Here is a 14,185-nt window from a genome sequence, read left to right on the forward strand (position 1 = left end):
ATCCATCCTTTCATTCATCCTTTCATTCATCCTTTCATTCATCCTTTCATCCATCCTTTCGTTCATCCTTTCGTTCATCCATCCTTTCATTCATTCATCCTTTCATTCATTCATTCATCGACTGGGTTCAGGGACTGAATTCTAACCTAATGCTAAAGTGTTCACTTAGTCGACGTCGATGCTAACGTGTTCACTTAGTCTCCCATTGACGTCGATGCTAACCTTTTCACTTAGTCTCCCATTGACATCGATGCTAACGTGTTCATTTAGTGTCCCATTGACGTCGATGCTAACGTGTTCACTTAGTGTCCCATTGACGTCGATGCTAACGTGTTCACTTAGTCTCCCATTGACGTCGATGCTAACGCGTTCACTTAGTCTCCCATTGACGTCGATGCTAACGTGTTCACTTAGTCTCCCATTGACGTCGATGCTAACGCGTTCACTTAGTCTCCCATTGACGTTAATGCTAACGTGTTCACTTAGTCTCCCATTGACGTCGATGCTAACGTGTTCACTTAGTCTCCCATTGACGTCGATGCTAACGTGTTCACGTCGATGCTAACGTGTTCACTTAGTCTCCCATTGACGTTAATGCTAACGTGTTCACTTAGTGTATCATTGACGTCGATGCTAACGTGTTCACGTCGATGCTAACGTGTTCACTTAGTGTCCCATTGACGTCGATGCTAACGCGTTCACTTAGTCTCCCATTGACGTCGATGCTAACGTGTTCACTTAGTCTCCCATTGACGTCGATGCTAACGTGTTCACTAAGTCTCCCATTGACGTCGACGTCTCCCATTGACTTGGTGTCCCATTGACGTCGACGTGTTCACTTAGTGTCCCATTGACGTCGATGCTAATGTGTTCACTTAGTCTCCCATTGACGTCGATGCTAACGTGTTCACTTAGTGTCCCATTGACGTCGATGCTAACGTGTTCACTTAGTCTCCCATTGACGTCGATGCTAACGTGTTCACTTAGTCTCCCATTGACGTCGATGCTAACGTGTTCACTTAGTGTCCCATTGACGTCGATGCTAACGTGTTCACTTAGTCTCCCATTGACGTCGATACTAACGCGTTCACTTAGTCTCCCATTGACGTCGATGCTAATGTGTTCACTTAGTCTCCCATTGACGTTAATGCTAACGTGTTCACTTAGTCTCCCATTGACGTTGATGCTAACGTGTTCACTCAGTCTCCCATTGACGTTGATGCTAACGTGTCTCGCTCTGTCTCTCTCTCTCTCTGTCTCGCTCTGTCTCTCTCTCTGTCTCGCTCTGTCTCTCTCTCTATGTCTCTCTCTCTCTCTCTCTGTCTCTCTCTCTCTCTCTCTCTCTCTCTCTCTCTCTCTCTCTCTCTCTCTCTCTCTCTCTCTCTCTCTCTCTGTGTGTCTCTGTCTCTCTCTCTCTCTCTCTCTCTCTCTCTCTCTCTCTCTCTCTGTGTGTCTCTGTCTCTCTCTCTCTGTCTCACTCTCTCTCGCTCTCTCGCTCTCTCCCTCTCTCGCTCTCTCCCCCTCTCTCTCTCTCTCCCCCTCTCTCTCTCTCTGTGTGTCTCTGTCTCTCTCGCTCTCGCTCTGTCTCCCTCACTCTTGCTCTGTCTCTCTCACTCCCGCTCTGTCTCTCTCGCTCTGTCTCTCTCTCTCTGTCTCACTCCCTCTCTCTCTGTCTCGCTCCCCCCCTCTCTCTCTCTCTCTCTCTCTCTGTGTGTCTCTGTCTCTCTCGCTCTCTCTCTCTCTCTCTCTCTCTCTCTCTCTCTCTCTCTCTCTCTCTCTCTCTCTCTCTCTCTCTCTCTCTCTCTCTCTCTCTCTCGCTCTCTCTCGCTCTCTCGCTCTCTCGCTCTCTCGCTCTCTCGCTCTCTCGCTCTCTCGCTCTCTCGCTCTCTCGCTCTCTCGCTCTGTCTCTCTCTCTCTCGCTCTGTCTCACTCTCTCTCTCTCGCTCTGTCTGTCTCTCTCACTCTCTCTCTCTCGCTCTGTCTCTGTCTCTCTCTCTCTCTCGCTCTGTCTCTGTCTCTCACTCTCTCTCTCTCTCTCGCTCTGTCTCTCTCTCTGTCTCACTCTCTCTCTCTCTCTCTCTCTGTCTCTCTCTCTCTCACGCTCTCTCTGTAGATGAGTGCCGTGGTCTGACCCAGGAGTCCTGTGACATCAGTCCAGTGCTTAGTCAGGCTATGGAGGCCTTGCAGGACCGCCCTGTTCTCTACAAGTAAAGCACCACACACACTTTTTATATATATATAAAATCATTAATGCACTTGATTAAAAAGTGGATTAAAGTTGATTTATCAAATGCCTTTGATTCAGTCGACCATGAATTGTTGCTAGCTAGACTCATTAACATTGGTCTCAGCGAAGGGGCAGTAAATTGGTTTAGGAACTAACCTTTCTGACAGAACACAATGTGTTCTATACTGACAATCACAAGTCTAGTTGTCTAGAGATTAATAAAGGTGTGCCCCAGGGTTCCATTTTAGCTCCTGTGTTGTTCTCAATGATTTGGGAAATGGGATGCAACCAGCAAAGTTCCATCTATATGCAGATGATACAGTTCTATATTCATGTGTTCCTTCTCTGGTTCAGGCTGTTGAAGAGCTGCAGACTGCTTTTCAGTCACTGCAGGCTTCCTTTTATGGTCTCAAACTGGTCTTGGATGTAGAAACAACTAAGTTCATGACCTTTTACCAGAGCTAGAACTCTGCCAGAGAACTTTAGCATTGTCACATCTGATGGCTTATCCATTGGAAAAGTGTCGTCCTACAAATACCAAGGTATGTTTTTGGATGACAAGTTGTCCTTTAAAGTTCATGTGGATAATCTTGTGACAAAGCTTCAATTGAAATTGGGTTTTTATTTTCATAATAAGGCTTGCTTCCTGCTTATGACTAAAAAGAAGGTTGTTCAGAGCATTTTTCTCTCTGTTATTGATTTTGGTGACTTGTTGTATATGCATGTATCCTCCTCTGTCTGACAGAGACTGGACTCTGTTTATCATGCAGCCTCCTCTGTCTTACAGAGACTGGACTCTGTTTATCATGCAGCCTCCTCTGTCTTACAGAGACTGGACTCTGTTTATCATGCAGCCTCCTCTGTTTATCATGCAGCCTCCTCTGTCTAACAGAGACTGGACTCTGTTGATCATACAGCCTCCTCTGTCTAACAGAGACTGGACTCTGTTGATCATACAGCCTCCTCTGTCTTACAGAGACTGGACTCTGTTTATCATGCAGCCTCCTCTGTCTGACAGAGACTGGACTCTGTTTATCATGCAGCCTCCTCTGTCTTACAGAGACTGGACTCTGTTTATCATGCAGCCTCCTCTGTCTTACAGAGACTGGACTCTGTTTATCATGCAGCCTCCTCTGTTTATCATGCAGCCTCCTCTGTCTAACAGAGACTGGACTCTGTTGATCATACAGCCTCCTCTGTCTTACAGAGACTCTGTTTATCATGCAGCCTCCTCTGTCTAACAGAGACTGGACTCTGTTTATCATACAGCCTCCTCTGTCTAACAGAGACTGGACTCTGTTTATCATACAGCCTCCTCTGTCTAACAGAGACTCTGTTTATCATGCAGCCTCCTCTGTCTAACAGAGACTGGACTCTGTTTATCATGCAGCCTCCTCTGTCTAACAGAGACTGGACTCTGTTTATCATGCAGCCTCCTCTGTCTAACAGAGACTGGACTCTGTTTATCATGCAGCCTCCTCTGTCTAACAGAGACTCTGTTTATCATGCAGCCTCCTCTGTCTAACAGAGACTCTGTTTATCATGCAGCCTCCTCTGTCTAACAGAGACTCTGTTTATCATGCAGCCTCCTCTGTCTGACAGAGACTCTGTTTATCATGCAGCCTCCTCTGTCTAACAGAGACTGGACTCTGTTTATCATGCAGCCTCCTCTGTCTAACAGAGACTGGACTCTGTTTATCATGCAGCCTCCTCTGTCTAACAGAGACTGGACTCTGTTTATCATGCAGCCTCCTCTGTCTAACAGAGACTGGACTCTGTTTATCATACAGCCTCCTCTGTCTTACAGAGACTGGACTCTGTTTATCATGCAGCCTCCTCTGTCTAACAGAGACTCTGTTTATCATGCAGCCTCCTCTGTCTAACAGAGACTCTGTTTATCATGCAGCCTCCTCTGTCTGACAGAGACTGGACTCTGTTTATCATGCAGCCTCCTCTGTCTAACAGAGACTCTGTTTATCATGCAGCCTCCTCTGTCTGACAGAGACTGGACTCTGTTTATCATGCAGCCTCCTCTGTCTAACAGAGACTCTGTTGATCATACAGCCTCCTCTGTCTAACAGAGACTCTGTTTATCATACAGCCTCCTCTGTCTAACAGAGACTGGACTCTGTTTATCATGCAGCCTCCTCTGTCTGACAGAGACTGGACTCTGTTTATCATGCAGCCTCCTCTGTCTTACAGAGACTGGACTCTGTTTATCATGCAGCCTCCTCTGTCTGACAGAGACTGGACGCTGTTTATCATGCAGCCTCCTCTGTTTATCATGCAGCCTCCTCTGTTTATCATGCAGCCTCCTCTGTCTTACAGAGACTGGACTCTGTGTATCATGCAGCCTCCTCTGTTTATCATGCAGCCTCCTCTGTCTTACAGAGACTGGACTCTGTTTATCATGCAGCCTCCTCTGTCTTACAGAGACTGGACTCTGTTTATCATGCAGCCTCCTCTGTTTATCATGCAGCCTCCTCTGTCTAACAGAGACTGGACTCTGTTTATCATACAGCCTCCTCTGTCTGACAGAGACTGGACTCTGTTTATCATACAGCCTCCTCTGTCTAACAGAGACTGGACTCTGTTTATCATACAGCCTCCTCTGTCTAACAGAGACTCTGTTTATCATGCAGCCTCCTCTGTCTAACAGAGACTGGACTCTGTTTATCATGCAGCCTCCTCTGTTTATCATGCAGCCTCCTCTGTCTAACAGAGACTCTGTTTATCATGCAGCATCCTCTGTCTAACAGAGACTGGACTCTGTTTATCATGCAGCCTCCTCTGTTTATCATGCAGCCTCCTCTGTCTTACAGAGACTGGACTCTGTTTATCATGCAGCCTCCTCTGTCTAACAGAGACTCTGTTTTATCATGCAGCCTCCTCTGTCTAACAGAGACTGGACTCTGTTTATCATACAGCCTCCTCTGTCTTACAGAGACTGGACTCTGTTTATCATGCAGCCTCCTCTGTTTATCATGCAGCCTCCTCTGTCTTACAGAGACTGGACTCTGTTTATCATGCAGCCTCCTCTGTCTTACAGAGACTGGACTCTGTTTATCATGCAGCCTCCTCTGTTTATCATGCAGCCTCCTCTGTCTTACAGAGACTGGACTCTGTTTATCATGCAGCCTCCTCTGTCTTACAGAGACTGGACTGTTTATCATGCAGCCTCCTCTGTTTATCATGCAGCCTCCTCTGTCTAACAGAGACTGGACTCTGTTTATCATACAGCCTCCTCTGTCTAACAGAGACTCTGTTTATCATGCAGCCTCCTCTGTCTAACAGAGACTGGACTCTGTTTATCATACAGCCTCCTCTGTCTAACAGAGACTCTGTTTATCATGCAGCCTCCTCTGTCTAACAGAGACTGGACTCTGTTTATCATGCAGCCTCCTCTGTCTAACAGAGACTGGACTCTGTTTATCATGCAGCCTCCTCTGTCTGACAGAGACTGGACTCTGTTTATCATGCAGCCTCCTCTGTCTAACAGAGACTCTGTTTATCATGCAGCCTCCTCTGTCTAACAGAGACTCTGTTTATCATACAGCCTCCTCTGTCTAACAGAGACTCTGTTTATCATGCAGCCTCCTCTGTCTAACAGAGACTGGACTCTGTTTATCATGCAGCCTCCTCTGTCTAACAGAGACTGGACTCTGTTTATCATGCAGCCTCCTCTGTCTGACAGAGACTGGACTCTGTTTATCATGCAGCCTCCTCTGTCTAACAGAGACTCTGTTTATCATGCAGCCTCCTCTGTCTGACAGAGACTCTGTTTATCATGCAGCCTCCTCTGTCTAACAGAGACTCTGTTTATCATGCAGCCTCCTCTGTCTAACAGAGACTGGACTCTGTTTATCATGCAGCCTCCTCTGTCTTACAGAGACTGGACTCTGTTTATCATGCAGCCTCCTCTGTCTTACAGAGACTGGACTCTGTTTATCATGCAGCCTCCTCTGTCTAACAGAGACTCTGTTTATCATGCAGCCTCCTCTGTCTAACAGAGACTCTTATTTGGGGTGGGGGGTGGAGTAAACCCTCTCTCTTCGCGTCTTCCTCTCTCCCACGACTCACCATCACCACCAGCCAATTGACAACCACTGAAGATGCAGTTCTCCGTCAGGTCCACACGGGGGCACACTTTTACCAGAATGGTCCTGTATGTATGCTGTTCATTTTCTCAGAGAACACCAGAGATTATCATTACAGCAGAGAGGTTAATCTGACTGTTAACAGTACAACAGAGATAATCATTACAGCAGAGAGGTTAATCTGACTGTTAACAGTACACCAGAGATAATCATTACAACAGAGAGGTTAGTCTGACTGTTAACAGTACAACAGAGATAATCATTACAACAGAGAGGTTAGTCTGACTGTTAACAGTACACCAGAGATAATCATTACAACAGAGAGATTAGTCTGACTGTTAACAGTACACCAGAGATAATCATTACAACAGAGAGGTTAGTCTGACTGTTAACAGTACACCAGAGATAATCATTACAACAGAGAGGTTAGTCTGACTGTTAACAGTACACCAGAGATAATCATTACAACAGAGAGATTAGTCTGACTGTTAACAGTACACCAGAGATAATCATTACAACAGAGAGGTTAGTCTGACTGTTAACAGTACACCAGAGATAATCATTACAACAGAGAGATTAGTCTGACTGTTAACAGTACACCAGAGATTATCATTACAACAGAGAGGTTAATCTGACTGTTAACAGTACACCAGAGATAATCATTACAACAGAGAGGTTAGTCTGACTGTTAACAGTACACCAGAGATAATCATTACAACAGAGAGAGATTAGTCTGACTGTAAAAAGTTAACCAGGGGTTCCTGACTCATGTTAGCCCCCTGGTCCTACCGAAGGCATGCATATATCCTGTGTTTATATACATTGTTACAACATGTTTTCTTACTGACGGTCACACCTCCCTTCCTCTCCTTATCCTCTGTCCTTCCTGCCTTCCCTCCCTCCCTCCCTCCCTCCCTCCCTCCCTCCCTCCCTCCCTCCCTCCCTCCCTCCCTCCCTCCCTCCCTCCCTCCCTCCCTCCCTCCCTCCCTCCCTCCCTCCCTCCCTCCCTCCCTCCCTCCCTCCCTCCCTCCCTCCCTCCCTCCCTCCCTCCCTCCCTCCCTCCCTCCCTCCCTCCCTCCCTCCCTCCCTCCCTCCCTCCCTCCCTCCCTCCCTCCCTCCCTCTCTGTATCCTCTCTCCTCCCTCCCTCCCTCCCTCCCTCCCTCCCTCCCTCCCTCCCTCCCTCCCTCCCTCCCTCCCTCCCTCCCTCCCTGTATCCTCTCTCCTCCCTCCCTCCCTCCCTCTCTCTGTCTCTCCCACGTTCCTCAGCCAAGGCCAGGGGATGTGGGGGTGGTAGACTGCTGTTCCTGTTATACACCCCCTCCTGTCCCACTCCCTGACTGGCAGCAACAATGTTTAGCTACTGTTTAGTCTGACAGGGTTGTCTTCCCCCCCAAACAAGCCATAAAACACACCTCTTCTCAGACAGACAGACACATGGACAGGGTTGTCTGTCTGTCTACCTTGACCTCCGGCTCCAAAACACACACACACACACACACACACACACACACACACACACACACACACACACACACACACACACACACACACACACACACACACACACACACACACACACACACACACACACACACACACACACACACACTGTCTCTCTCTCAGTCTTGTGGTCTTCGGGTGTGTTGTGTTTTGTCTGTCTCATCCCTATTCCCCTGGTTGGCACATAGCAGCAGAGAGCAGCGGTACTATAGTAACAGTAATACAGTAATATAGTAACAGTAATACAGTAATATAGTAACAGTAATATAGTAACAGTAATACAGTAATATAGTAACAGTAATATAGTAACAGTAATATAGTAACAGTAATATAGTAACAGTAATACAGTAATATAGTAACAGTAATACAGTAATATAGTAACAGTACTATAGTAACAGTAATACAGTACTATAGTAACAGTAATACAGTAATATAGTAACAGTAATACAGTAATATAGTAACAGTAATACAGTAATATAGTAACAGTAATACAGTACTATAGTAACAGTAATACAGTACTATAGTTACAGTAATATAGTAACAGTAATACAGTAATATAGTAACAGTAATATAGTAACAGTAATATAGTAACAGTAATATAGTAACAGTAATATAGTAACAGTAATATAGTAACAGTAATACAGTAATATAGTAACAGTAATACAGTACTATAGTAACAGTAATACAGTACTATAGTAACAGTAATACAGTACTATAGTAACAGTAATACAGTAATATAGTAACAGTAATACAGTAATATAGTAACAGTAATACAGTAATATAGTAACAGTAATATAGTAACAGTAATATAGTAACAGTAATATAGTAACAGTAATATAGTAACAGTAATACAGTAATATAGTAACAGTAATATAGTAACAGTAATACAGTAATATAGTAACAGTACTATAGTAACAGTAATATAGTAACAGTAATATAGTAACAGTACTATAGTAACACTACTATAGTAACAATACTATAGTAACAGTACTATAGTAACAGTACTATAGTAACAGTGCTATAGTAACAGTGCTATGGTAACAGTGCTATGGTAACAGTAATATAGCATTTAAGTCATTACATTACATTTAAGTCATTTAGCAGACGCTCTTATCCAGAGCGACTTACAAATTGGTGCATTCACCTTATGACATCCAGTGGGACAGTCACTTAACAATAGTGCATCTAAAACTTAGGGGGGGTGGGGTGAGAGGGATTACTTAACCTATCCTAGGTATTCCTTAAAGCAACAGTAATATAGTAACAGTAATATAGTAACAGTAATACAGTAATATAGTAACAGTAATACAGTACTATAGTAACAGTAATATAGTAACAGTAATACAGTAATATAGTAACAGTAATATAGTAACAGTAGTAACAGTAATATAGTAACAGTAATATAGTAACAGTAATACAGTAATATAGTAACAGTACTATAGTAACAGTACTATAGTAACAGTAATATAGTAACAGTAATATAGTAACAGTAATACAGTAACAGTAATACAGTAATATAGTAACAGTAATATAGTAACAGTAATATAGTAACAGTAATATAGTAACAGTAATATAGTAACAGTAATACAATACAGTACTATAGTAACAGTAATATAGTAATGTAATAATATAGTAACAGTACTATAGTAATATAGTAACAATAATATAGTAATACAGTAACAGTATAGTAACAGTAATACAGTAACAGTAATATAGTAACAGTAATACAGTACTATAGTAACAGTAATACAGTACTATAGTAACAGTAATACAGTACTATAGTAACAGTAATACAGTACTATAGTAACAGTAATATAGTAACAGTAATATAGTAACAGTAATACAGTAATATAGTAACAGTAATATAGTAACAGTAATACAGTAATATAGTAACAGTACTATAGTAACAGTAATATAGTAACAGTAATATAGTAACAGTAATATAGCAACAGTACTATAGTAACAGTAATATAGTAACACTACTATAGTAACAGTACTATAGTAACAGTACTATAGTAACAGTACTATAGTAACAGTGCTATAGTAACAGTGCTATGGTAACAGTGCTATGGTAACAGTAATATAGCAACAGTAATATAGCAACAGTAATATAGTAACAGTAATATAGTAACAGTAATATAGTAACAGTAATACAGTAATATAGTAACAGTAATATAGTAACAGTAATACAGTAATATAGTAACAGTAATATAGTAACAGTAATATAGTAACAGTAATACAGTAATATAGTAACAGTAATACAGTAATATAGTAACAGTAATATAGTAACAGTAATATAGTAACAGTAATACAGTAATATAGTAACAGTACTATAGTAACAGTAATATAGTAACAGTAATATAGTAACAGTAATATAGTAACAGTAATACAGTAACAGTAATACAGTAATATAGTAACAGTAATATAGTAACAGTAATATAGTAACAGTAATATAGTAACAGTAATATAGTAACAGTAATATAGTAACAGTAATATAGTAACAGTAATACAGTAATATAGTAACAGTACTATAGTAACAGTAATGTAGTAACAGTAATATAGCAACAGTACTATAGTAACAGTACTATAGTAACACTACTATAGTAACAATACTATAGTAACAGTACTATAGTAACAGTACTATAGTAACAGTACTATAGTAACAGTGCTATAGTAACAGTGCTATGGTAACAGTGCTATGGTAACAGTAATATAGCAACAGTAATATAGCAACAGTAATATAGCAACAGTAATATAGTAACAGTAATATATAACAGTACTATAGTAACACTACTATAGTAACAATACTATAGTAACAGTACTATATAACAGTACTATAGCAGCAGTAATATATAACAGTAATATAGCAGCAGTAATATATAACAGTACTATAGTAACAGTAATATATAACAGTAATATATACCAGTAATATAGCAACAGTAATATAGCACAGTAGTAATGTATATAACAGTAATATAGCGGCAGTAATATAGCGGCAGTAATATATAACAGTATTATATAACAGTAATATATAACAGTATTATATAACAGTATTATATAACAGTATTATATAACAGTAATATATAACAGTATTATATAACAGTAATATATAACAGTATTATATAACAGTAATATATAACAGTAATATATAACAGTAATATATAACAGTATTATATAACAGTATTATATAGCAGTAATATATAACAGTATTATATAACAGTATTATATAACAGTAATATATAACAGTAATATATAACAGTATTATATAACAGTATTATATAACAGTAATATATAACAGTAATATATAACAGTAATATATAACAGTAATATATACCAGTAATATAGCAACAGTAATATAGCACAGTAGTAATGTATATAACAGTAATATAGCGGCAGTAATATATAACAGTAGTAATATATAACATTAGTAATATACAACAGCAGTATTATATAACAGTAATATAACAGAAGTAATATATAACAGTAATATATAACAGTAATATAGCAGAAGTAAAATATAACAGTAATATATAATAGTAATATATAACAGTATTATATAACAGTAACATATAACAGTATTATAACAGTAATATATAACAGTAATATAGCAACAGTAATATAGCAACAGTATTATATAACAGTAATATATAACAGTAATATATAACAGTAATATATAACAGTAATATATAACAGTAATATATAACAGTAATATATAACAGTAGTAATATATAACAGTAGTAATATATAACAGTAATATATAACAGTAATATATAACAGTAATATATAACAGTATTATATAACAGTAATATATAACAGTAATATATAACAGTAATATATAACAGTAATATATAACAGTAATATATAACAGTATTATATAACAGTAATATATAACAGTATTATATAACAGTAATATATAACAGTAATATAACAGTAATATATAACAGTAATATATAACAGTAATATATAACAGTAATATATAACAGTATTATATAACAGTAATATATAACAGTAATATATAACAGTATTATATAGCAGTAGTAATATATAATAGTAATATAGCAACAGTAATATATAGCAGTAATATAGTAACAGTAATATAAGATTTAAGATTGTGTATAAGATATTACAAATGTCATTATGTCTATATACAGTGTTGTAACGATGTGTAAATAGTTAAAGTACAAATGGGAAAATAATTAAACATAAATATAGGTTGTATTTACAATGTTATTTGTTTTTCACTGCTTGCCCTTTTCTTGTGGCAACAGGTCACAAGTATTGCTGCTGTGATGGAACACTGTGGTATTTCACCCAAAAGATATGGGAGTTTATCAGAATTGGATTTGTTTTCTAATTCTTTGTGTGTCTGTATTTAATCTGAGGGAAATATGTGTCTCTATGATAATACTATTGGCAGGAGGTTAGGAAGTGCAGCTCAGTTTCCACCTCATTTTGTGGGCAGTGAGCACATAGCCTGTCTTCTCTTGAGAGCCATGTCTGCCTACGGCGGCCTTTCTCAATAGCAAGGCTATGCTCACTGAGTCTCTCTTTCTCTCAATTCATTTCAATTCGAAGGACTTTATTGGCAAAGTGAAACATTTAAAATAAAGCATAAAGTCAGGTATTCAGGTACATTGTGTACTCCATGTCTGCCTACGGCGGCCTTTCTCAATAGCAAGGCTATGCTCACTGAGTCTGTACATAGTCAAAGCTTTCCTTAAGTTTGGGTCAGTCACAGTGGTCAGGTATTCTGCCGCTGTGTACTCTCTGTTTAGGGCCAAATAGCATTCTAGTTTGCTCTGTTTTTTTGTTAATTCTTTCCAATGTGTTAAGTAATTATCTTTTTGTTTTCTCACGATCAAATCAAATTTTATTTGTCACATACACATGGTTAGCAGATGTTAATGCGAGTGTAGCGAAATGCTTGTGCTTCTAGTTCCGACAATGCAGTAATAACCAACAAGTAATCTAACTAACAATTCCAAAACTACTGTCTTATACACAGTGTAAGGGGATAAAGAATATGTACATAAAGATATATGAATGAGTGATGGTACAGAGCAGCATACAGTAGATGGTATCGAGTACAGTATATACATATGAGATGAGTATGTAAACAAAGTGGCATAGTTAAAGTGGCTAGTGATACATGTATTACATAAGGATGCAGTAGATGGATGTCATAAGGTGAATGCACCAATCTGTAAGTCGCTCTGGATAAGAGCGTCTGCTAAATGACTTAAATGTAATGTAAATGTAATGATATAGAGTACAGTATATACGTATGCATATGAGATGAATAATGTAGGGTAAGTAACATGATATTAGGTAGCATTGTTTAAAGTGGCTAGTGATAAATTTTACATCATTTCCCATCAATTCCCATTATTAAAGTGGCTGGAGTTGTGTCAGTGTGTTGTTTAACAGTCTGATGGCCTTGAGATAGAAGCTGTTTTTCAGTCTCTCGGTCCCAGCTTTGATGCACCTGTACTGACCTCGCCTTCTGGATGATAGCGGGGTGAACAGGCAGTGGCTCGGGTGGTTGTTGTCCTTGATGATCTTTATGGCCTTCCTGTAACATCGGGTGGTGTAGGTGTCCTGGAGGGCAGGTAGTTTGCCCCCGGTGATGCGTTGTGCAGACCTCACTACCCTCTGGAGAGCCTTACGGTTGTGGGCGGAGCAGTTGCCGTATCAGGCGGTGATACAGCCTGCCAGGATGCTCTCGATTGTGCATCTGTAGAAGTTTGTGAGTGCTTTTGGTGACAAGCCAAATTTCTTCAGCCTCCTGAGGTTGAAGAGGCGCTGCTGCGCCTTCTTCACGATGCTGTCTGTGTGAGTGGACCAATTCAGCTTGTCTGTGATGTGTATGCCGAGGAACTTAACTTACTACCCTCTCCACTACTGTTCCATCGATGTGGATAGGGGGGTGTTCCCTCTGCTGTTTCCTGAAGTCCACAATCATCTCCTTAGTTTTGTTGACGTTGACTGTGAGGTTATTTTCCTGACACCACACTCCGAGGGCCCTCACCTTCTCCCTGTAGGCAGTCTCGTCGTTGTTGGCTTGGTAATCAAGCCTACCACTTTTGTGTCGTCCACAAACATGATGATTGAGTTGGAAGCGTGCATGGCCACGCAGTCGTGGGTGAACAGGGAGTACAGGAGAGGGCTCAGAACGCACCCTTGTGGGGCCCCAGTGTTGAGGATCAGCGGGGTGGAGATGTTGTTGCCTACCCTCACCACCTGGGGGCGGCCCATCAGGAAGTCCAGTACCCAGTTGCACAGGGTGGGGTCGAGACCCAGGGTCTCGAACTTGATGACGAGCTTGGAGGGTACTATGGTGTTGAATGCCGAGCTGTAGTC

At 40.4% G+C, this 14,185-nt stretch overlaps 1 protein-coding gene across 1 annotated transcript in view; it reads left to right on the forward strand.

Moving 5' to 3' along the window:
* cog6 (component of oligomeric golgi complex 6) overlaps positions 1-14,185 on the forward strand; it is a 138,134-nt gene that overhangs the window by 42,491 nt on the left and 81,458 nt on the right. The window contains exon 7 of the mRNA XM_046293626.1: positions 2,114-2,207. Coding sequence (XP_046149582.1) covers positions 2,114-2,207 — 94 coding nt within the window. The remainder of the gene's footprint in view (positions 1-2,113; positions 2,208-14,185) is intronic.

Source organism: Oncorhynchus gorbuscha, linkage group LG13, assembly GCF_021184085.1.
Source record: "Oncorhynchus gorbuscha isolate QuinsamMale2020 ecotype Even-year linkage group LG13, OgorEven_v1.0, whole genome shotgun sequence".
In the NCBI taxonomy this organism is placed as follows: Eukaryota; Metazoa; Chordata; class Actinopteri; order Salmoniformes; family Salmonidae; genus Oncorhynchus; species Oncorhynchus gorbuscha.